Below are 25,784 nucleotides of genomic sequence, written 5' to 3'. Positions count from 1 at the left end.
AGATCACTCGTTGAGTGAAGAAAAAAAAAGTATTCCTCCGTTTTATTCAACATAAGGTTGGTGCATTCTGAAATATTTTTAAGTACTGTAGTTTCACGACCATGCATCATGAGCTAGCATGGGAATAAAGTTCTGGTATTCTACAATTTTAGTAACGCAAATGATTAAACGGCTTGAAGCAAAATCAGCTGTGAGAATATTGCTGATAGTATTGTTCATCAAGTGCACTCAAAAACATTGAATAAAAGTCAAGTGCTAGAATTTGCACTCCTAAAATTAGAAATGAAGTATAAAATAAAAAAACATAAACCGGCGGAGACGTGTGTGTGTGTGTGTAGGTAGACAATCGAATCAGAAACAGTACAAGCAACTTCTAATTCTAGACTAAAGTGCATACAGTGCAGCGTGTGACGCCTGCGTGACAAATGATACTCATTTTAGCTCAAGTTAGACTCAAAGAATTCTTCACCTAGTTAGTACCGTTCTGTGTTGCAAACCGCTAGAAAAGTTTAGATTAGAAGTGAATTTTTTAAGTTGAAAATAATGGCGGAAAGTGGATAATGCAATGAAGAGTTGTCGGCATATTGGAAACGCAAAGTAAGTAATGGGAAGTTTGGATTATAACATGACAAAGCAATGTAACTTTATTGGAATTCCTTATCCGCCACCAATTTTTGCAATTAACGTTATTACACTACACTCAACGTACAGTTCAATCGCTGTAATTTTACCGAATGGCTTGTAGCCTAGTAAAAAATACCACTTGAGTTAAACGTATCATGGGAATAATTTGAAACAATTGATAGCATAGCATGATAGCATCACACAAAAAATTAAGTCTAAGATAAGAAGTTTCAATTACGAATAAGGATTTTTAGTTAATTCAAACAGTCTGCGCATCCCGAAAATTATTGACAAGAAAATTCGAATAAATCTCCAATTGCCTCACAACACGGCAAACGAAAGCAATTCTAAAATCCTGGACCATAAACACCCACTTTTTTCTCCTAGACGTGTAAGTAAACTCATCCTGTTGTGCACACGCAGACGTACATCCGCCCTGGAGGCCAAAAGGCAATTTCGTTCGGTAAATATTCTCTGTTGATGAACCTCCCATCGTAGCCTTTTGATTGTTGAAGTAACAACTGGAAGTCATCTCCGCACAGCAGACATATTCCGGCACAGCGGCGGTAAGTGCAAAAAGCTTGTGTACGACAAATTGATGACGACAGCAGCAGCAGCAGCAGCAGCAGCATCCAGTATCAAAACTTTATCGCCCGTCTTGAGAATGCCTGTAGGAGTCTGGCACGTAACAACGACGACTCGCGGCTGTCCCACGAAAGTCGCTGGGAACTTCAAACGATACACACGAGCGCGTGCGAATACAGGATGCATTACGCCACGTTAGTTAGGTGTACACAACAAAAGTTTCGACGCTAGAAGGCACAGCATCTTCGTCGTCTCGGTTGTCACAGACCGGGCAAAAGTGCAAAAGTTTGACGTTAACGATGCCTGGCGACGAAAACTTTACAACATGCTCTTCGAACCTTTTGAACAACCGTGTATGAATTTCTTTCCACGTTCCCGCGGGCATTGCGATGTGAAACTTGTTAAGGAAGTGGAGAAAACAGATGTTTGGAATGTTCTTGCCGATACGCATTTCGTGGAGTAAAAACGATACAATCAAAATAAAAACATTCTCCAAAATCGACGCTCCACATTCCAATCTTCTGAATCAACAACCATCAAGCATAATCGACATCGAACGTGGTGGTGGACCTGTCGTGATGATGATAAGCATCAGTCGCTCTGGGTTCCAGGGCGCAAATTATCTAAATCATTCGTCCTATTGCCCAAGTCATCAAATGTGGTGCCGCTTTGCCCGTCAGTCCCATGGCAGCTTAGATAAATCGTGGCGATCGTGAGTAGGCACAAAGTCATATCAAAATTGTAATAATATGCAGGCAATCGGTCATACTACGGAACTATCTTTTCGAGCCTTTTGGAGCGCAAAGCCGCCGCTCTTCAGGTTCTACTGTACCACAATCCCGAACGGTCAGAAACTCAGTGTCAGTGTTGGTGTTCGGCGTTTTCATTCGAAACCGAGCTCGCGTCTTAGCGGAATTTCTCTCTTTCGTACCATTTATGTTATTATTATGATTAAGTTGTCAATAATGTGAGCATGATATTTACTTTACCGCAGCCATTCCTTTACGGGGTTTCTATGGGTCTCTTAGGTTAGTTCAAATTAAAGGTGCAAGTGGATGATGTAAACTGTAAGGGCAACTATGTAAAATTAACGGTTGCAGTTTCTACGAATGACAACACTTGAGACTGTTCCCATTCATTTTGAAGTGAAATTAAATTCACAAAACTTTCAGTCGTGTTGTGCTCAAACTAATTCGGTTAAGTTTCTACTATCTAAAACGTGTCGCCAATTGACTACTTGGTCTACTGTTTAAGAAACCGATTTGAATCGGTATTAGTACCTTACTTTCACATTAAAACGCTTTAATAGCCAATAGAATTCAATTTAATATAAAAATTCATCACAAAGATTTTGAATCTCAGTGATTGTTAAACCGACTATCATCAGGATTTGATTTAGATCTCTCACGCAGCAGAATACTTGAACATTTTAATAAATAAATAAATAGGTAGATATTGATATGTTGATGCGTTTGTATGAAAATATCTGTACAACTATGCTTCCGTCGTTTTCCGATAGGTGTCTGTACCGGCTGAGGCTGGTCAAAATACATCGATGATAGTGCCTTTAAAGTGAGTGTGTACAGTGCCTAACGAATTGTCATCGCCGTTTCAGTGACAGTTGTTTTTGTTTTCGTATTATTCACGCACGAAAATGTCTGTTTATGTGCCCAGTTCTCGCCATTTGCGGGAAGTTTTACTTTTCTGTTACAATTCGAGAAAAATGCAGCTGAAGCGCATCGAATGCTCTCAGAATTTATGCTGCTCTGAGTAAAAGATCGTGTCGGGAGTAGTTTCAACGTTTTAAAAATGGCGATTTTGATGTCGAAAACAAACATGGTGGTGAAAGAGAAAAAACCTTAAAAGATGAACAACTAGAAACATTACTTGATGAAGATTCGTGCCAAACCCAAGAAGAGCTTGCCGAATCGATGAGAGTGAGTCAGCAATCCATTTCAAAACATCTCAAGGCCCTGAGCATGATTCAGAAAGAAGGAAACTGGGTGCCGTACGAGTTGAAACCGAGGGACATCGAGCGCCGTCTATTTGTATGTGAGCAACTGCTTCAAAGACAAAATCGTAAGGGGTTTTTACATCGAATCGTAACCGGTGATGAAAAGTGGGTTCGATACGATAATCCTAAACGCAGATAATCATGGGGAAAGCCCGGGCAAGCTACTTCGTCTAAGGCAAAACCGAATATTCACGGCGCCAAGGTTATGATTTGTATTTGGTGGGATCAGTTCGGTGTGATTTACGGCGAGCTCTTAAAACCGGGTGAAACCATCACAGGGGATCGCTACCTAACGCAACTGATGCGCCTTAGTCGGAGCGACATGACAAAGTCATTCTCCAACACGACAATGCTTGGCCTCACGTCGCAAAAGTGGTCAAAAAGTACCTGGAAACGCTGAAATGGGAAGTCTTGCCTTATACGCCGTATTCCCCAGATGTCGCCCCTTCTGACTTCCACCTAATCCGTTCGATGGCACACGGCCTGGCAGATCAACATTTTCCATCCTTCGAAGAGTTGGAAAAATGGATTGCTTCATGGATAGCGTCAAAAGAGGACTCCTTTTCTCGAGCCGGGATCCGAAAATCGCCGGAAAGATGGGAGAAAGTTGTCGCTAGCGACGGACAATACTTTGAATAATACATCTGTAAGCACTTTTTCGCAATAAAGCTTTTAATTTTGGTAAAAACGGCGGAAGCAAAGTTGTACACCTGATAGTAGTTCTTCAAAGATTGACTAAACAATAAAAGAAATATGAAATTTCAGTTAAAAATCATATGAGCAATTTTGCGATAAATCGTCTATAAATGGCAAAATTCTGGTACGACACCATTCGATTTACATGAAACTTTGCATGTGTGATCGGTATGACAAAAAAAGTATTTTTTACTAGTCTACAGATTTTTTTCACTCCAGACTAATTTTTGAAAAGGGCGTATGTGTTTTAAGCAACATTATTTTTAATCAATTATGACTCAAAATCATTAGCTACGAATAGTTTGTCTAAGAAGAAGTTGTAGACAGGTAGTATTTTTTTCAATTCTTAGTTATTACATCGTAAGATTTTTTTCATATCATACCACGGAAAACGTTAACAAAACTTTTTGATGATTTTCGAAATTTTTTTTTTGTTTTCATAGGAATAAATGTGTCCGAGCAATCAAATATTATTCTTCAAGCTACGCTCAATGAAAAAGTTGGGAGAAAAAAGATATTTAATGCGAATACGCCCTTTTAATTATTTTGAAATTCCTATGTAATTTTGAATAAATTATCCTTTGTCATCAAAACAATTGGAACAGTTGTTTTTGAGATATTTTGAAAACAAAATCAATAAAAAACACATTTTGCATAAATTATGTGTGGTTTTCTATAAGCGTACTGCACTTAAGTTGCAAAGTACAATATTGGTGATATAATTTATGAAAAATAATAAGTCAATTGTCGTTTTGCAAACCAACTTTATTATTTATTATCGGAACCGATGCTCATTATATATGTATATTGACTGTATAGTTCGATTTTAAACTTTAACGAACCTTTAAGCTTTAGTAGATCTTTTTTTCTGTTATTGGAATGAAGCAATGATATTTTTGGGTGTCCTGACACCATTTTTGTTTGTTGATCAATATCTTTCCATTCAACAGCACCATCGTCATATACCGCTTGTGACATGTAACAAAGCTAAGGAGTGTATCGAAAATAAGCTATCCACAAATTTTTCATTCAAATTATGATAAAAACCTATATTTTATTCAAACTAAAAATTGACCCTTTATTGTACGAGGTTAAACTTGAGCATAATTAAAACCGGATGAAATTTAAGTTATTCCTTCACGAATTTTCGAACTTTTGATCGAACGCTCTTCATCAAGTTCCAGACAAGTGTTGCATCGCATTTTTTTGACGCATGAGCCCAATTTTTTTTTGAAGTCCTGCATGCTCCCAGCTGCCTTACCAGTCTTCTTGAAGACCCTCTTCACGATTGCCCAGTTACGTTCGATGGGTCGAAGCTGAGGGCAATTTGGTGATTGATATTTTTCTCAACGAAATTTATACCCTTTTCCGCAAGCCAATTGAGAGTGGCTTTTGCATAGTGAGCCGACGCTAAATCCGGCCAAAACAGTGGATGTGTACTATACTTCTTATATAAAGGCACACGGAGAACCCTTCGATCATAAAATTGCGATATCACAGTTTTTGATTTTTGCGATAGTTGAATTAACTAATTTCTTTTTGATTCAACCAAAATGGTTTTTGATTTGCATATATTCAAGTAGTTGAAAAATATGTTGTTTTGAATGCTGTCAAATACCGGAGACAGTTGAAAGCAAAACAATAATCGCAATGCAAAATCAACAACATTTCTAGTTGAAATCTGTTCGCGTCGCTTCAAAATGTCAATGAAAACAACATCGATGGTAAAAGCGTTTGGTGAAATTGTGTTCATTCGATTTGAGAAATTTATGATAACAAGTGTTTATCTAACAGCGGTGTTGTGATAAAGTTAACCTTGTTTAAGATGAAAAAGGTTTGGAGACAAATTAGAAAATGTTAATGAATGATCATCTCGTAATCTTTCAGGTATGCGTAAAAATTTTATGCTTCAAATTCGATCATTGATTTATTTTCAGCAGACTGTTTTACTTCCAGCTGTTTGATACCGATGATGATGTTCATGGATTAGTAATAAAACGCTTTTTGACATGAATTTAATTTATAAAAGTAACAGGAGCGAAGGGTTTCAAACACACAGAACGCGCTGCGGTTGAATGGCGCGTTTGAATTGCCGTCGCAAAATTTCGGTTGATGCACCTAAGCTCATATAAATTGACTAAAATTATCAGTGCATAACTTTAGTTTAACCGTTTGAAGGCATCATCTTTCAATACTCATTTTTTTCACTTTCAATACTCATGTCTAAAACAAATAAAACCGATTTATTTTTCAACTAACAGAATTTTGTTCCAATTACAACACCAGTTCTTTCAACTAAAATATTTGTTGAAATTGAAAGGTATGTGTCCTCACTAATTGACAGCATTTTTTTTCAAACAGTTAAATTAGTTGTTTCAACCATCGTTTCTGCTAATCGAAAAACAAAAATGACAGTTTAGTTAAAACAACAATCGATTAGTTGTACCAAATTTTAACCAATCGAATTCAGAAAATCAACTAATATTCTGGTTGAAATGGGATCGCGGGTGGTTCCGTGCAGGAATCTCTTCTAGAGACACTCAGATCGATAGATTTCTGTTTTAGTAGTTCCGATAGTGTAAAAAATGGTTGACTTCAAACCACAGGAACATATTGCTTGCCATACCAGTACCTTTCGACCGAATTTTTCCACTTGAATCGACCTGCCCGCATAGCTTAAATCCTCCCCAACGACGACAGGAAAGTATTGTGGACCTGGAAGGGTTTTTGAGTCCTCTTTTACATAAGTCTCATCGTCCATCAAAACGCATGCATCCGGACACTGCAAAAGACGCGAATACAATTTCCAGGCCCTTGTTGCTGCTCGCTTTTCCTGTTCTACACTTTGTTTCGAGATTTTCTGCTTCTTGTAGGTCTTCAGGTGATTTCGTCTCTTGATACCGATTATTCCGATACTAGTTCCTGCTTTTTTTACCAAATCACGTATTGACATTGATTTGTTCTTCATGATTAGAGATACCACTTTCTGGTCCAGTTTCGGGTTGAAAGAACCGGATTTTCTGCCTCTTCCTGGTAGCACATCCAAAGAATAATGTTCCCCAAACTAATTAATGATGGTTTTAACACTGGCATGATGAATTCCAAACCGCTTCGTCTATTTTCGCATAGTAATACCCTTCTCATTTAGCCATGTGTCCAAATCCTTAATTTTCACTTCCTTTTCAATACGCGACATTTTGAAAACGCAGAATTTCAACCGCACAAACAAGTAAACAAACGAAAGCTGACAGCCAAACGCACATCATGCTGTAGTCTAAGCATTAAAAACCATCACAAATACATGCGTACAACACAAATATATGTGGATAGCTTATTATCGATACACTCCTTAGCTCTTGTTGGCATTCTCTTCAATGTTCCACCAATTGCATCACATGGTTCCTTATTGTGCGAGTTTGCGAAGATATGCCATTCCGTATGAATGTTGTATTTTATTTTAAATTTAAAGAGGCTCGCGAAATTTTCTTTATTTTTAACACCCATTGGCACGATTGTCGTCTGCATACAACAGGCTTGAAGCCGAAAATTTTGGTTCTTTGGTCACGTTTGCTGTCAAATGCTGTGTTTAAGCAGAGTTCACACGTTCACATTTTTCTTCATGCGGTTGCACCAACATAAGAAAACGATTTCGATGGAATATAATCAAACTATAATGAACCACAATTTCTTTTTCTTTTTCAAAAAGAGGTCAAATTACTTGTTTTATAGAGAATACTAGACTAGAGTTATATTTATATTGGGTTAGAAGAAATTAACTATTGAAACCAGTATGGTTTGATTGTATGGTATGAACGTAGCTTAACATATTGTTGACAACAACGCCACCAAAACAAAATGCGTCAGTTTCAGGAACCAGCTTCCATAGCAGGGGGTTATTTTTATATTGAGAAGTTTCCCCGTTCTTGTTCCTTCGTTGTTTAAAAAACGTTATCAATTCAAAAATAATAACTTGCACAGCAATTGTGTCATGCTTCAAGACATCTGACATTATAACGAAACTCAAACTTCTAATCTTGCCTGATTCTTTGTAATATACTAGCTGAATTACCCGGCGTTGGTCGGAAATGTTTCGTTAAGCCAAAGCAGAAAAAAATCTAGAAATTGTCGTTCCCATTGATACTCTGACTGTAATGAAACATAACTTAGACGGCAATCCGATTGAACAATATTCCGTTCATGTTCAGATTGCGAATAATCAGTGTCCCATCTCAGATCTCACAATAATCATAATTTACATGGTATTCTCGACAAATTGGGTCAGTTTTATATTTGAATCCTTTTGTTAGAAACATTTAAAACATCTTTCTCTCTATAAATACCATTCTTAGTAACCTCCGGGTTTCATATGTGTATGTGCTTGTAACGTACTTCCGTGCTTCCTCGTCACATTCGATCTACAATACCTTTGGCTTCCATGGCTATAAACACTTGCTCCTCTTTATGGTATCATTATTTTCACGTAATTGCTCAAAATTTTCCATCTTATAATGATTATTTTATAACGAAAGGCTGTTCAACACATAACTATATTCGTACTATAGAATAACGTTTTTATATAATTTATTTTACCAAGGCTTTAACCATTTTAGTCGTACACCTGGGAGGAAAACCATTAAAATAATGATTCAGTTAATACAAATGTTGTTGTAATTTTATTTCCATCACCTTGAGTCTACAGTTTTCTTAATTCAGACCAATGTTTAGAATAGTTATTCCCCCTCCCTCTTGTGAATATTTTTGTGAACCTCACTTAGTTGCTAGAAACATACTGTACTCGTAAAGAAGTACCAATTTTTCGTAAAACCCGGTCAATTTTTCCTTAGACTTTCCATGTTCGGGGCACTTACTCCTCTCTTTCATCCTCAAAATAACCTTATAATCGATTTTGAATTAACTTCCTTTTTGTCAGTGCAGTTACTACAGATCTCCTCCTTGATTACCCTGAGTAGTGTAGAAAGTATGTGTGCTTTTCAAAAAATATCGATTACCGCCTTTGGTACATGTGCCAAACTTGGTGGCGATTCGTTTAGTTGTTCCGTAGTTATGCAGAGACTTAAATACACTCTCGTTCATGGGCAGATATTTTTTTCTCAGTTCTTATAATTTCCTGCCAAAATGAAACCAGATCCTTTGAAATTATTTGAAGAAAATCGCGTTGCATTGACAACAGCAATACTATCTACTACGACCTTGAAACGCTCCCTCCCCCATTGAAGTACCCTTATCACCATTTCAGAAGACCATGAAGTATCTGTGCCAAGTTTGGTGACAATCCGTTCAGTAGTTTCAGAATTATGCCGTTTTGAATATTACACCCCCCTTTTTGAAGGCACTTGCTACATCCACCCCCCCCCCTAAAAGTCATATCTAAGGTATGAAAAATGTTTCTATGGTTTTCAAAACGTATCGATTTTTGTCAACTTATATGCATTTTTTCATGACCCCTCTTGTTAATGACACTTGCTACGCTCCCTCCCCTATAAATATAAACCCAAAACCATCTCTGAAATTCTAGAAGAACCTGTGCCAAGTTTGGTGGCAATCCGTTCAGTAGTTCCGAAGTTATGGCGTTACAAACACAAACTTACATCCATTTTTATATATATAGATTACAAATAGATGAATTTTGGCTTGATCATTGTTCCAATGATGACTTTGAACAGCATCTTGAAGAACGAATTTATAATTTTCGGAAAATCAGAAAATTATTGGGAGTATAAATTAATTCGGTGTGTGTTTGTTGGGTCAAAAATGCATTTATTTCAAAATAAAAATAAATTTAAAGATTAATTGAAGTATAGTTCATCGTTAGTTACTACTTTTTCCTACCTCTTAGGCAATTTTTGAATTCCATCTCGAAAAAATGTTTTATCTTTCGAGATGATCCAAGTTTTGGAAGCAAATTGTTCATTCATACAATACTATACTATAGTTTGTTGATGAAGACTATACTTTGTTGATGCAAAAATGTGCTTTTATAATTGGGTGTAGGTAATCCTTTACATCATAGTTAAACTACCAGAGGAGAACAAGAAGACCGCGATAACCAAATTTTTGATACGTGGACCGGTTACCTGAAAGCAGTTATTTTTTCAATACGGTGGTTACTCCCTTGTTGAACCTGTGATATTTTATTTAATTTTGGATTTTTTGAAAATCGGAAGATTATTTTTTCAGTGTTTATTTTGATTTCCTACAACTTCTTCTTAGAAATCTTTTATAGAAGCTATACGTTCCTAGTTATAATTGTTTAAAAATAATGTTGCTGAAAACACATACGCCCTTATCAAAAATAAGTCTTGAATAAAAAAAATCTCTAGACCAGTGAAAAATACTTCATTTGCTATAGCAATCACATTTGAAAGTCTCATGCATATCCAAGGGGGTCGTGCCATAATTCTGCTCATATGCAAAGTTTCATACAAATCGAGGGGGATCGTGTCAATAGCCAACTGACTCCGCATGGAATTGCTCATATCAATTGAGAGCTGCAGTGTTGAAAAATTATCACTCCCGAAAAATTCTGAGAGTTTTTCTAAGAAAACTCAATGAGTGAAAAAATCACTTCTGAGATTTTTATTCGTGAAACAAGCATCCACCGAACTATGAGCCCCGAATTTCAGAAGTGATTTTTGAGTCAGCGAAACAGCGAAAGACACAGTAATATGAACCTGGAGTTTGAAATAAAATACCACATAGCAACTGAAAAACATGGTTTGAGATCATTTGAGTAGTATTCAGCACATCTATACAGTAATTGCCTTTTTGAACTCAAGTCTCAATTTACGTTTAAAAGGTCGCAACTGCAAATGACAGAACCGCTTTGTTTACTTTCTCTTTCAATTATTTTGGAGGATTCCAATAATTTATAATGCATTCTACAGTGCAAATCTAAATCACCTTTATAAAGATTTAACATGCGAAAAGTATGTCTGGAAACTTAAGTAAACATTTTGTAACATGTAAAAGTCTAAATTTCACAATCGTAGCAAAGACGAGTGGGTAATTCCAGAAACATAACCGGATTGAATTAAATAAGAATATAACTAACACGCTTCCAATTCCACTACCGATTTGTATATTTGACTGAAAGAAAATATCAAAGCTCTATGTTCGATTTGTTGATCTTAAAAAGAACCGGTCAGTTGATTTAAACTAATACATGTCATGTTTGAGTGAGAGGACGCTCTTCAAGTATTAGTACCACTACATATTTCTATCAAATCGGGTGGATTTAACGAACATTGTTATGATCCAAAATCAAATCGCTTCTTTATTTATTATTTTACTAACTATGTGCTTATTTTAGTGAAAGAAAATATCGTAATAAGCTCTTCGAGATCGAATTTTTGGTCCTAAAACGGACCAACCAATCGATTCTTTCCAACGATTTATACTGTTAATAACATTTCATTCGAATACGGAGGGCCAGTCGATTGATTCAGGAAATAATCATTCGAAAACTTTTACCGAATAACGATTATGCTTCATTGTGAATTTAAGTAACGTCCTATTCCATCAACAAGTAAAAGCGAAATGCTACCAAGTTGTATCTTTTAAACTCAATCGAACATCATGATTATAGTAATACAAACAAGCTAACCATTTCTCAACCAGTTTACCGAATGGAAGCAAATATCGTACTCATCTCTTTCTAGCATCGATTTTTGGTCCCTGAAAAGAACCTATTAATAGAACTATTTCAATGCAAGTTACTCACGTCTGCGATTTATTACGCAACATTGTTGATTTTGAAAACTAAATCGGTTGATGACAACCTGAATTACAAACACATAAATCTAATCAGGTTTGTTCAAATTTATCAATAACGAAATGTGCCATTTTCTATCCAGTGAAACTAAGGCTTCATAAAGAAACGAAAATGTGACCATACAGCCATTAATCATCCAAATTTTCAATTTTCGAATTCCGTTTAATCATATATCATTTGTGTTTCCATTCGTTTGCCACTAAGCAAACACTTTATCTTACCTAATCTAAACATGTGTTTTAAGTAACCAGAATGAATGTTTCCCGCTAAACGATCAGCTGAAAAATGTGAGAAATTTGTCGTTTCCGTGTTAATCAAGCAACAACGATCTAAACCGTGTCTTTCGGTGGCATCCAATCTTGCCGTGTCTTTCGTTCTGCTCCGGAAAGTTTCCTTTTTTTCCTGCGTCTCTCTGTATAGCGTTCCGAACTGGTCGGTAACCAGACACCACATATCGGTCCAATTAAAATTAATCGATTTACAAATGAGCTTACACGGTGTCGCTATAATTAAGTTATTTAGTTTCAAATTAATTCTGATAATCCGATCGATGAAAATTGGACACTTTCTTTCCATCAGCTTCCACGGCCGTGCGCCACGTCGTTGATGCGCCGGGATCCCCATTCGGTACTTTCCTTCTGTGAATCGGAGAAGCGTCCAACGCAAAGACAGCAAAGTGCCGGCCGGATAGTCGGCTTGTGATGCTTAATTTGCTTAAATTTGTGTTTAGTTGGTAGCTTATAGCAGCACTCCAGTCCGAGGGCCTTTTTTCCGTGGGCCACGCTTTCGTCAACACATCATCTGTTGAACGGCTGGTTGCCTTTGAAACTGCCCGCTTCGACATTTCTTCGTTTTATTTTCTCTAATGATGAGAAGCCCAGTTGACGATGGATTCAGATGGCAGAATCAGGTGAGCCGACGGTTTTGATGGCGCTATAAAATATTCAAATTATGAGCGAAACAGTGACGGTACCGCTTACAGGCGGATAAGCTCGCGTTTCACCTTTTATGGTCCATTTTGAAAGCTGCAGGACAAGTTAGCATGCTGCTCATCTGGCCTGATGTTCATTCTCACGTGGTGTGCACGTTTCAAACGATCGGATGTGGAGAATGTCGTTGTGAAATCGTAAATTTTCCACTACGGAAAACTATTGAGTATCGGTTAAATCAGGTCCATTTTAGATGCATACAAAGCAGTCTTTTTTTTCAAACTAGCTCAAGTGATCCCTTAAGTGTGCAGTATAACCTTCTCGAATAAGGAAACAAGGTTTGGCTTGTTGAGAATGAAAAGAGATATTCATTGGCTTGTTTAGACTCATTTTGAGTCAGAGTGGGGCATATCGATATGCACATTAGTGGAACAAATATCTTAGCCACTAGGCATTTCTAGTAACAACGTATGTGTTCTGTTGAATTTGTTTCCGTTAATATAAAATTGCAAGTGAAAATTGTGGTGACGAAGTACAGCGAAACATGCTTGTTTGCTTCAAATGAATTGGGCTATCTCTTCATGTGTTTTCATATGCAGGGTAGTTTAATTGGTAAAACAATTTCCCCGGCTAGGCTAGTTTGCAACCAGAAATTTGAGTTATTGTTTCTAACATCTAACCACTTGCGTTACTCAAAAAGCGCAGTTTCTGCTAGTTTCTATGTCGGCTAAAAATTAGTTGTCGTTACGTTGTAATGCCATACTGAAATAACTTATTTTTCCCTAACTTGAAAATAAATTGTTTTCAGGTAAACTAGTTGAAACTTTGTCGCCATCGACATTATAAACATTGAATCGATAATGTTTTTCTATCAACATTAAAAAGGCAGTATAGTATTTGAAATTACAAATTTGACACAAGGTACAAATTTCACAACGATTTCAAAACTGTCGAGCGGAATTAAATTTTAATTAACTGTTTTTTATGCGCCTTCAATCAAAATCTGTTCATGAAGATATGAACAATAAACATCGAAAAAACCTGTAATATCACAATAGATGGTTAATCCCTATATTGTTTTCTTCGAGTTTATAATAGTGAATAGAAAAAAAAAACTATTCAGCCTTTAATTATTTTTGCCAAAAAGTAGTTTTGAAAAAAGTAATATCCTGGTTTTATTAATGTTTTACACACTTCTTGCGACTCCATGGTGTGATCGCCATATTCAAGCCAATAAAAGTTTTTTAGGTTGCATTTCCGTTATTATTACTTTGAAAAAACCTACCGATAGCTATCTGAATCAATTCAGAAATTGTATGTTTTAATCTGATAATATCTAAGTTATTGCTACATCAATTCACCGTAACGATTTACGTATACGCTTACGTATTTATAATGGTTTCGCAACCTTTTTCCCACTAGTAGCTAAAACCATAGCTGTGATTAAAGATATGTTAGAATCAAGTAACTATAACTTACAAATGATAGCTAGTTCAATGTTTATGTTATAAAGAAACACTGCCGTCACCTTGTTTTAAGCAGCATAACATAAAAAAACATGTTCGTGCTCATATTGCAACATAGTTGGGCTAAGTGGAATCAGAACTAGTTACGGGTTGCTACTATTGGAATTAAATAAACTTATTTTCAGTTAAGTAACGATAGCCTATAGTTTTTAATTAATTCCATATGACAAAAAGATGTGGTGATTTGAAACCTAAATAACTCCACTATTTCGTAACCAGTTATTTTATGAAAGAACATTGCTGTCACCTTGTTTTAACCATTATAACATAAAAACATATTCGTTCTTTTGTTGCAACATATTTTGGACTTAGTAGCATCCGAACTAGTTGCGGATTGCTACTTGGGTTCGAATCCACAGAGAAATTAAATCAAAGTGTTCTTAAAGGAATTAGATTCTTTGAATCAAATGCCGTTTTCGATTGAAACCGTTAACTGTAAAAAAATGGTGTCGAAAAAGAAACTTTAGAATAACGTCGCACAGTGGTTCGAATCAATAAAAACGTGGACATAAATCAGTAGCTGCCAAACCGTTCTTTTAATGCATATAGTTGCTTTGAAGAAATTATTTACAAATATATACCGAGTAATTTGATCATATCATTAATTGTTCATGGCCTACTTTGACAAAAAATGTAACCATAACTTTTTTATCTGTAGAGATAGAATTTTTTTTTCTTCTACAATTTTTAGAACTATTAAAAATAATTTACTTTGTCAAATATACCAAAAGTCTAGGTCGCACCGTTTCGGATATACAAAGCGTTTTTATGGCAACCCCCTTAAAATCAGTTGTTTATTCATAAATTGTTTCGAGTTATTTTGTTATGCATACTTTGTTTGGAATAATTATAGAATTTATAAAATCGCATATTTTTGTTGAAGATAGTGCATAGGTTTGTTCTTTCCTGGCAAAGTTATGCAACATTTTCCCTTTTTTTACCTAGGATAAAACCTTGCACCGAAGCGAAATATGCAACTTTATGCAGCTGATTTTTACAAAATTTGTAGGAAAAGATGTACCCAATATCATAAAAAAAAATCTAAGTGGAACTCGGTGGAACTTTTTTTTTAGGTCTTTTCAAAGTTAGTTTTAATTACTGAATTATGGCATCCCCCTTAAAACTAGTTTTCTAGTCATAACTTGTTTCGTGTTATTTTTTTATGCATACTTCGTTTGGAATAATTGTAGAAAATATAGAATTTCATAATTTTGTAGAAGCTAATGCATAAGTTTATTTTTTTCTGGAAAATTTATGCATAATTTTACCTTTTTTTACCTAGGAAACCTTGTGCCGAAGCGAAATATGCAACTTAATGCAGCAAACTTTAATAATACTTATAGGAGAACATGTACCTTATCCAATTTATTTTCCAATGAGTATATCTTGAGTATTCTTCGTGTGACTCATGTTCACTATGGTCATGCTGAAACCATGAATGGTTAAGAAACAGAGGGCGTCACGCGTCTGCTATTTCTGTAACTCACTTTTGCAGTGAGCGTCGCCCGATCAACATCTCGTCTTAAAAATCGTGTTGCTTCGCGATAACTCAATTTATTTACACGTTTAAACATGAAATCTCTTCGTAAAGGTTTGTACTTTAGCAATACTTTATCATATTTTGTCTAGAAAACATTTTACCATTTTTTAAATATGTGTTGAAGTTTTGATAACTTTTCGGATTTTCAATAATTAAAACAAAATTTGAAAAGGCCTAAAATTGCATCTAGTTCCACTTAGATTTATTCTAATATTGTCAATTGTAAAAAATAACAAAATAAAAATCGCAACAATTTGCTTAAGTTACGCGTGCAAGCATGAACTTGTTTATGCGTGTTTACGCGCGTCCAGACTGGTAGTCGGAAATAGGATAGAAATATCTCAGTCGGTGTTGAACAGTCGTTCGCACCGCACGCGTATAGCTCTTGGCTCCTGGAATTTTTTTCTGGCTACCTAGAGTTTCATTGATTCAAGGCTTCAGTCTTTTTCAAGGCTACCTGAATCACTAACTAAGTGAATAAGTGATACAAAGAGTGATATTAGAGTGACTAAGTGATTTTAGAGTGACTAAGAAATTAATCAGCCTTTTTTAAGGCTAGCTAGGTGTCTAATCGAAGACTAATTTAGCCTAGTTAATTTAATTTAAAATTTCATTAAAATTCATAAAAATAAAAGACAACGGACGGATTTCCCTTCCGTTGATCCTATGCCGTCTAACAATATTTACGAGATTCTTCCTGAATCCGATTGTAGCGACATAGAAGAAAATTCTTCAAAAATTCCCAAAATGGACGCTTGTCGTTCTGGGAAGAAACATCAATCTATGCCACCAGTGACGGTGATGATTTCCGACTTCAAAGCATTCCGTACTGAGCTTTCTACCTTTCTCCCGGAAGTAAAAGTCTCATTTCAAATCGGACGAAGAGGAGAATGTCGAGTCTTGGTGGATGGATTGGAAGATTACGAACGTCTTATTCGATATTTGTCCGAAAAACTTCATACATTTTATTCATATGATATAAAATCAGACAGACCCTTCAAGGCTGTCTTGAAAGGATTATCAAATGATCAAAGTATTGATGAAATTAAAAATGAACTAAAAGAATTGCTTGGTTTTGCCCCTTCCCAAGTGTTCCGTAACCACAGTAGTCCACGCAAAGATACAACCCTGTGGCTAATCTTTCTCCAACGTCGTCGGATCATTCAATCCACAACACAACAATACTGCGTGTGAAACGATCATACGCAATGGCAAACGATCATCGATGTAAAGGGCAACTACAACCATACACACATGTAGGCATGTGGTGGAGAGTTCATCAGCGTAGCAACGGTAGAACGAGAGCAATGATCTAGCAATGATACCACCACCACTGATAAAAATGATAACCGAGTGAGCGGAGGAGAATTTAACCCGATCTTCAAAACATCGCAGCCTGATCAGAGGATCTGCTGACCTACTTTTGAGGATGCAGCAGGCAGTGCAGTACCAACTAGCTACCGTAACGGTCATGGTGGACCGTGTGTCCTGTTAATTTATTAAAAACCAGTAGATTAAGTATAATAAATGTTACACGTTAGAATAAAATAAATGTTTGTTCACTAAGCGGTGTTTAGTAATACGCGAGTGTTATGTAAATTCAATGCCCGAAACCCCAGCGCATAGCTACATCAAGAAAATCCGGAGGCAAAATCATACCAGATTCCCAATTGGCATTACGATCAGGATTGAGAGTTTATCCCGCACAGTGAAAGCCAGTCTACACAGGAACCACCGGAGTCGATGTTGGCCAGGACCTACAGGAGCCAACATTTTGGTCCTTCGAGCCGGATCGTGGATTGGTTGGAATTTCGAAGGAGCGCCAAGTGGGACGTACTAACGCCATCTGCGCGCCATTATCATTGGGGGCATTGTTCTTCGGCGCCATCATTACTCAAACTTACTAACGACGCCAATAATCCGTCATCTTTCGGAGCGTTGCCACTCAAACTGGACATTAGCGCCAAAAGATTTTTCTCAGGTGAGTTGATCCACTACTATATGTCCAGCCGAAGCTGGCACGTTACTCAGTGCTAACACTCGTCATTTCATTTCGTTGGATTGTGAGCTGAAAATCCGTGCACACGAAATATCCTATCGCGGTCTACTAATTGGATGGTTAGAGTTTGATCTACGGTTAAAAATACACATTTCGGTTCAGTGCAAGGCAAGCACCACCTACTTATTTGAGCTAGTACTGCATGTATCAAAGATCATCGCAATCGGCACGATAGATGAATCTGGATCGTCCGAGTTAAGCAATAGTCGGCTATTTACGGAGCACGTGGCACGAAGAGGGCACGCCAAGTTAAGGTTTCCCAGGTTAGTGAAGAATAGTATATGCCAGCCGAAGCTGGTCTTTCGGATATTACTCGTGTTGATTATTGTTTATCCTCTTCAATTGCCTTTTTCTCCAAAAATTCACGGTCGACACACTGACACACTGTCGAGGCCCGTATTCAGTGTTATTCGATTTAAATAAAATGGTTGGAATGCTAAATTTGGATTTAATTACGATTTGAGCGCCACTGTTAGTTTCTCCAGGTGAGATACAACAGTATATGGCCAGCCGTGGCCAAGGTCAATTGATACTACATCCTGAGTTTTCTTCTCTTCTTATTCCTCTCGGACTGATTAAAACGATCTTAACGTCATCTTAAGAAAATTGTGATCTGCTGTTATTGGCTTAGCTACTCGGGTTAGAATTCCATTCAGCGCAGTATTTTTTCTGTCAGGTAAAATACAGAACAGTATATGCCTGGCGAAGCTAGGACCAATTGCAGTCTATACTACACAAATTTCATCCTCTTCCGCTTGTAACGCACATACACGATGGCCCCAGCTGCATCATCTACTGCTAAGAAGCCATCCCTGAGGACATTGACGACCAAGTTGAAGAACATCCAGTCATCATTCAACGATATTTGGCAGTTTGTTGAGGATTTCACAGAAGATACCACCGTTACGGAGGTGGAAATTCGATTGCAGAAACTCGACGAGCTGTGGGAAAAATTTGGTGACACTTTAGTCGAAATAAAGTCACACGATGATTTCCCTACTGATGGCGAAGGATACGAGAAGGAACGAAAAGAATTTAGCGATCACTACTATCGTGCGAAATCATTTCTTGTGGATAGAGCTAAAGAACGACAGGAGCACTCGGTGTTAGAACAGTCGATGCGTGTTGGTGACAGCTCGATTCAGGGTACGCTCGATCATGTGCGCCTACCACAAATAAAGCTTCAATCATTTGATGGTAATATCGATGAATGGCTAAGCTTCCGGGATCTTTTTACTTCCCTTATCCACTGGAAGTCTGACCTACCGGAAGTGGAGAAATTCCACTAGCTTAAGGGATGTTTACAAGGCGAACCAAGGAGTCTTATTGATCCTTTGCAGATCACTAAGGCAAATTACATAATCGCATGGGAAATGTTGTTGAAAAGGTACAACAACAGTAAACTTTTAAGAAAGCGACAGGTGGAGTCGTTGTTGAAGTTGCCAAATATTTCCAAGGAGTCCGCAGCTGAACTACATGTCCTCCTCGAAGGCTTCGAAAGAGTCGTTCAGACTCTAGATCAAACAATACAACCAGGAGATTATAAAGATTTGCTACTTATAAATCTTCTGGCCACGCGGCTGGACCCAGTGACTCGTAGAGGGTGGGAGGAGTTTTCGTCGAGTAGGGATGTGGACACTTTGAAGGATCTTACAGACTTTCTTCATCGCCGTCTTCAGGTGTTGGAATCACTACCGGCAAGATCAGCGGATAGCAAGGGCAATCATCAGATCCAAGCGTCTTCGAAACAAAAACCAGCTGCTTTGAAGGCCAGCTATAGCATAACACAAGCCTCAGGGGGGCGTTGTGTGGCGTGTGCGGCGAGCCATCCACTTTATCAGTGTGGTACATTTCAGCGTATGTCAGTGACAGAACGGGACGTTCTTCTACGGACTCACTCTCTATGTCGCAACTGTTTCCGACACGGACACCTGGCTAAGGATTGTCAATCAAAATTCTCGTGCCGGAATTGCAAGGGTCGTCACCATACGATGGTCTGTTTTAAACGGGAAAGGGATAGCAACAGCAAGGAGACTGCGGTTGCAAATGACAGAAATGCTGTTACTTCCAAGGAATCTCAAGCTTCTTCCTCTGGCTCTCAAGTGACCAATCTTGCTGCCACTAACGTATCAGTATCTAATGCTGCCCAACAGTTTTCATCCCAGGTGTTGTTGGCTACCGCAATAGTCATCGTAGAAGACGATGATGGCAGAGAGTTTCCTGCGCGAGCTCTTCTGGACTCCGGATCGGAGAGCAATTTCATTACAGCACGATTGAGTCAACGACTAAAGGTTAATCGAGAAACAGTGAATATTTCGGTTCTCGGGATTGGCCAGATCATTACTAAGGTTAAACAGCGCATTTCAACTACAATTAAATCACGAGTTTCTCCATTTTCACGTGATTTGAGTTTTTTGGTATTACCAAAGGTGACGGTGAATCTGCCGACCGCCAGTATCAATTCATCAGGATGGGAGATTCCAAGTGGAATTCAGCTAGCAGATCCTTCGTTTTGTGTTTCCAAAGGTATAGATATGGTACTTGGCATAGAAGCCTTTTTCGATTTCTTCATCACTGGTCGCAAAATATCTCTCGGGAAACAAGTTCCGATATTAAACGAATCAGTTTTTGGATGGGTGGTGTGTGGTGGTCTGTCAGGCCCTAGTCAATCGTTGCAAACTAGTTGTAACATATCATTGTCAGAAGACCTAGATACGCTAATGACACGTTTTTGGGAATGCGAGGAGATAGAAACAACCAGCAACTATTCACCGGAGGAAGCACGATGTGAAGCTTTATTCTCACAAACGGTTCAACGTGCACCAAATGGACGATATACTGTTTCACTACCAAAGAACGAAACAGTACTGGCACGGATGGGCGATTCAAGGGATATCGCATTTCGACGACTCCTGGGAACGGAGCGCAGATTGGCAAAGGATGCTAATCTGAAAGAGCAGTACGTCTCGTTTATGGATGAGTATTGTCGCTTAGGGCACATGCGACGGATTTCTATCACAGCCCAAGATAACGTAAAAAGATGTTATCTTCCCCATCATCCGGTGCTAAAGGAAGCTAGCACCACAACAAAGGTTCGAGTGGTTTTTGATGCCTCGTGCAAAACTTCTACGGGCGTCTCCCTAAACGATATGCTTCTAGTTGGGCCAGTAATTCAGGAGGATTTGCGGTCAATAATAATGCGATGCCGAACCAAGCAAATAATGATCGTAGCCGACGTGGAAAAAATGTTCCGACAAATCTACGTGGAACCGGAAGAAAGGCCACTGCAATCTATTCTGTGGCGTGAATCTCCTTCGGTAGAAGTAGAAACCTACGAGCTCAACACCGTCACTTACGGGACGAAACCAGCACCGTTTTTAGCAACGCGTACTCTGAAACAATTGGCTTTAGACGAAGAAAGTCGATTTCCGTTGGCCTCTAAGGTTGCCATCGAAGATACGTACATGGACGACGTATGACAGGATCGGATGAGGTAAAAGATGCAGTTGAATTGAGAGTTCAGTTGGATGAAATGATGCTCAGTGGTGGATTCCATCTGAGAAAATGGGCATCGAATTCTCCTCTAGTGCTAAATGGAATTCCTGCGGAAAATTTAGCGTTACGTAATGAGAACGGAATCTCATTGGACCCCGATTCATCGATTAAGACGTTAGGGCTTACCTGGATGCCAAACACAGATGATTTTAGATTCCAATTTAACATACCAATGCTTGATACTACAAAAACATTATCTAAACGACAAATCCTCTCTATAATAGCCACGCTATTCGACCCATTGGGTCTCATAGGTGCAACAATTGCTACCGCAAAATTGTTCATGCAACTTTTATGGACATTGAGAGACAATAACGGCAAAAGATTAGAATGGGATAGCCCTCTACCTCCAACGGTGGGTGAGAGTTGGAGAAAATTTCACCTAAAACTTCCGTTTTTGAACGAAATACGGATTCCTCGAAGCGTAATTCTACCTAGTGCTGTTACAATCGAATTGCATTGCTTCTCTGATGCATCGGAGAAGGCATATGGAGCATGCATCTACATTCGTAGTCAAAATACAGATGGTAAGGTGGCAGTCCGTCTTTTAGCATCAAAATCAAAGGTTGCTCCACTAAAATGCCAAACAATACCGAGACTAGAACTATGCGGGGCACTAATAGCTGCGCAGTTATTTGAGAAAGTTCGGCGATCCATCAGAATTGCAACACCGGTTTTCTTTTGGACAGATTCCACTTGTGTGCTACGCTGGCTAATGGCTAGTCCAAAGACCTGGAGCACCTTCATCGCGAATAGGGTGTCCAAAATACAAAATCTTTCAGACACTGGAAACTGGCGCCACGTTCCTGGTTCAAATAACCCTGCAGATTTGATTTCAAGGGGTGTGACTCCCGAAGATATTGTTGATAACGTGTTTTGGTGGCATGGCCCTGACTGGTTAGCAGAGCCACATGACCAATGGCCTCAGTTTCCGGGCGATCTGAGTAGCGAAGAAGGAAATGAGGAAATGCGACGAGTAATTGTATCTGCCGCAATCTCACCTATATCAGAGTTCAACGATTGGTACATCGGAAAATTTTCTACATATACGGATTTAATACGACGTACAGCGATTTGGTTGCGACTAATCAAATTACTGCGCTCTCCGAAAGGCAGCAACCGTTCCGGGTTTCTTGCAACCAACGAACTACGGGAAGCAGAGCATCTCTTGGCTCGGCGTGTACAATTAGAAGCATTTGCTGAGGAATGGAAGGCACTCAAAAGGGGTGAGTCTGTATCAGGTCAATCAGCGTTACGATGGTACAATCCAAGTATCACAAAGGATCACCTCATTAGGTTGGGAGGACGTTTGATGCACTCTCAGGAATCAGATGATACGAAACATCCAATACCACTTCCAGCTCGGCACCGGTTCACCCGAATGATGTTGCAGCATTATCATGAGCGTTTGCTTCATGCAGGCCCACAACTGCTTTTAAGCGTCGTTAAACTTCGTTTCTGGCCTTTACGCGGAAGAGACATGGCTAGACAAATAGTTCACAAGTGTTATAGGTGTTTTCGATTGAAACCCGTATCCATACCGCAGTTCATGGGAGAACTACCGGCAGCTAGGGTAACAATATCTCGACCATTTTCGAAGACTGGAGTCGACTATTTTGGACCGATTTATCTACGACCTGTACCAAGACGAGCGGCAGTAAAGGCTTACGTTGCAATATTCGTCTGTATGTGCACAAAAGCAGTGCACATAGAACTTGTTTCAGATCTCTCGACGGATCGATTTCTGCAAGCGCTTCGTAGGTTTATCTCGAGAAGAGGAAGATGTACCGATTTATATTCGGACAACGGAACAAACTTTGTCGGCTCTCGTAACAAGCTACTGGAGTTTTTCCGTTTGTTAAATGACAAAGAACATCGTGAACAGGTGTCCAAATTTTGTGCAGATGAAGGCATACTTTGGCATTTCAACCCACCTAGTGCCCCCCATTTCGGAGGACTGTGGGAAGCTGCGGTCCGTTCGGCAAAACACCACATTTTGCGAGTCATTGGGAACACTCCAGTAACACCCGAAGACATGAGGACATTATTGATTCAAGTAGAAGGATGCTTGAATTCAAGACCTATCACTGCTATTTCCAATGAGCCAAATGATTTAGAACCGTTGACTCCGGCACACTTCCTAATAGGAACTTCACTACAGTCCATTCCTGAACCCAGTTATCAAAACATCTCTATGAATCGTCTAAACCGGTGGCAATTAATGCAACGAAATCTTCAAGACTTCTGGGCAAGATGGCGGAGAGAATACTTGTCGCAATTGCAAGCTAGAGTCAAACGGTGGCGTCCTCCTATAAAAGTTGAAGTCGGAAGGCTTGTCATCATACAAGATGATAACCAACCACCACTGCGTTGGAAAATGGGGAGAATCCAGAACGTTCATCCGGGAGCCGACGGTGTCGTTCGAGTAGTAACACTGAAAACAGCCAGCGGCATATTGACTCGACCAGTCGAGAAAATATGTCTTCTACCAGCAGCTGATCTCGCAGACGACATAGAGTCAGGTGCTTCAAATAATTAGCTTCCCCATCCCTTCCCCATCCCTTCCTACGTCGAAGAGGAGTTTATTTTCTTTCAGAAATTCGGCGATTTCTGGGTGGGTGAGGATGTTCCGTAACCACAGTAGTCCACGCAAAGATACAACCCTGTGGCTAATCTTTCTCCAACGTCGTCGGATCATTCAATCCACAACACAACAATACTGCGTGTGAAACGATCATACGCAATGGCAAACGATCATCGATGTAAAGGGCAACTACAACCATACACACATGTAGGCATGTGGTGGAGAGTTCATCAGCGTAGCAACGGTAGAACGAGAGCAATGATCTAGCAATGATACCACCACCACTGATAAAAATGATAACCGAGTGAGCGGAGGAGAATTTAACCCGATCTTCAAAACATCGCAGCCTGATCAGAGGATCTGCTGACCTACTTTTGAGGATGCAGCAGGCAGTGCAGTACCAACTAGCTACCGTAACGGTCATGGTGGACCGTGTGTCCTGTTAATTTATTAAAAACCAGTAGATTAAGTATAATAAATGTTACACGTTAGAATAAAATAAATGTTTGTTCACTAAGCGGTGTTTAGTAATACGCGAGTGTTATGTAAATTCAATGCCCGAAACCCCAGCGCATAGCTACATCAAGAAAATCCGGAGGCAAAATCATACCAGATTCCCAATTGGCATTACGATCAGGATTGAGAGTTTATCCCGCACAGTGAAAGCCAGTCTACACAGGAACCACCGGAGTCGATGTTGGCCAGGACCTACAGGAGCCAACACCAAGTAATACTTATGAAAAAAAGAGCGAATGGTACTTCTAAACCACGCTCTGGAATTTCCCATGAACTTTACCTAATACACTTCAATCGAAGTGATGTAAACAATTTGAAAACTTTAGAAAAAGTACGTTTCATTTCTTACATTAAAATTCATTGGGAACATTATAAACGGCATAATCGTATTGCTAACTTAACGCAATGTCGTCGTTGCCAAGGCTTCGGTCATGGAACCAAAAATTGTCATATGGATATACGGTGTTTGAATTGTGGTAAATCGCATTCGAAAGACGTTTGTCCAATGAATGAAACCACTGATAAATTTTCATGTTCAAATTGCAATGGAAATCATAAATCCAATTATTTGAAATGTCCTGTCAGGAAAAAAATTTTAAACGCTCGTTCGCTTCGACAACAAGTCAAATCAACGACCTTAAATTTACAGAACATACCTGAAAATCAAAAAACCGTTACAAATGCCACGCCTAATTTTTCTAAGGCACTGATTTCTTCGAAACAAAAAACAGGTACGCCTGTCAATTCGTCTTCTAACGAAAACAATTTATTGACAGGTAGATCGACCTCGTCATCATCTTCTTCTAATGTCAGTTATGCTGGTATATTAGGTAGAAATCTATCACCTATTTCTTCTAATGTAAATAATCAAAACACAGGACCGCCTTGCAGTTCTTCTTCTAACGAAAACAATTTATTAATAGGTAGACCGGCCAAATCATCTTCTTCTAATGGCAGTCTACCTACAAATATTCCTTCAATGCCATTCGCTTCTTTAAATGAAGTCGATTTAGGCGATATAACTGAAAATAAAATGATCTACCTACAAGATCAACTGTTTCAAATGATCATCCGAATGAATGCGACTTCATCACTTTTTGAAGCATTTCAAATCGGATGGAAATTTGCAAATAATATTATAATGAATTTAAAATTTAACAGTGATGTTAAATAATTATTTGAATATTTTAAATTGGAATGCTCGATCTTTGAAATCGAGTGAAGATGAAATTTAATTTTCTCAAAGTTCACAAAATTCATATTGCCATTGTGACAGAAACTTTTCTTAAACCAAATGTAAAATTGAAAAGTAATCCACATTATGTGGTTCATCGATTTGACAGGTTTACTGGAATGGGTGGTGG

The 25,784-nt window shown here is 38.5% G+C and overlaps 1 protein-coding gene across 1 annotated transcript in view; it reads left to right on the top strand.

The window, feature by feature from the left end:
• The first annotated feature begins 473 nt into the window (after positions 1-473).
• Positions 474-25,784, top strand: part of LOC131427859 (UPF0430 protein CG31712) — a 132,972-nt gene continuing 107,661 nt past the window's right edge. Inside the window, exon 1 of the mRNA XM_058591413.1 lies at positions 474-597. Within this exon, the coding sequence (XP_058447396.1) occupies positions 566-597 (32 nt within the window). The 5' untranslated portion in view covers positions 474-565. The remainder of the gene's footprint in view (positions 598-25,784) is intronic.

The sequence above is a fragment of the Malaya genurostris genome, chromosome 2 (genome assembly GCF_030247185.1).
Source record: "Malaya genurostris strain Urasoe2022 chromosome 2, Malgen_1.1, whole genome shotgun sequence".
Taxonomy (NCBI): domain Eukaryota; kingdom Metazoa; phylum Arthropoda; class Insecta; order Diptera; family Culicidae; genus Malaya; species Malaya genurostris.
This window is presented reverse-complemented; position numbering and strand designations above follow the sequence as displayed.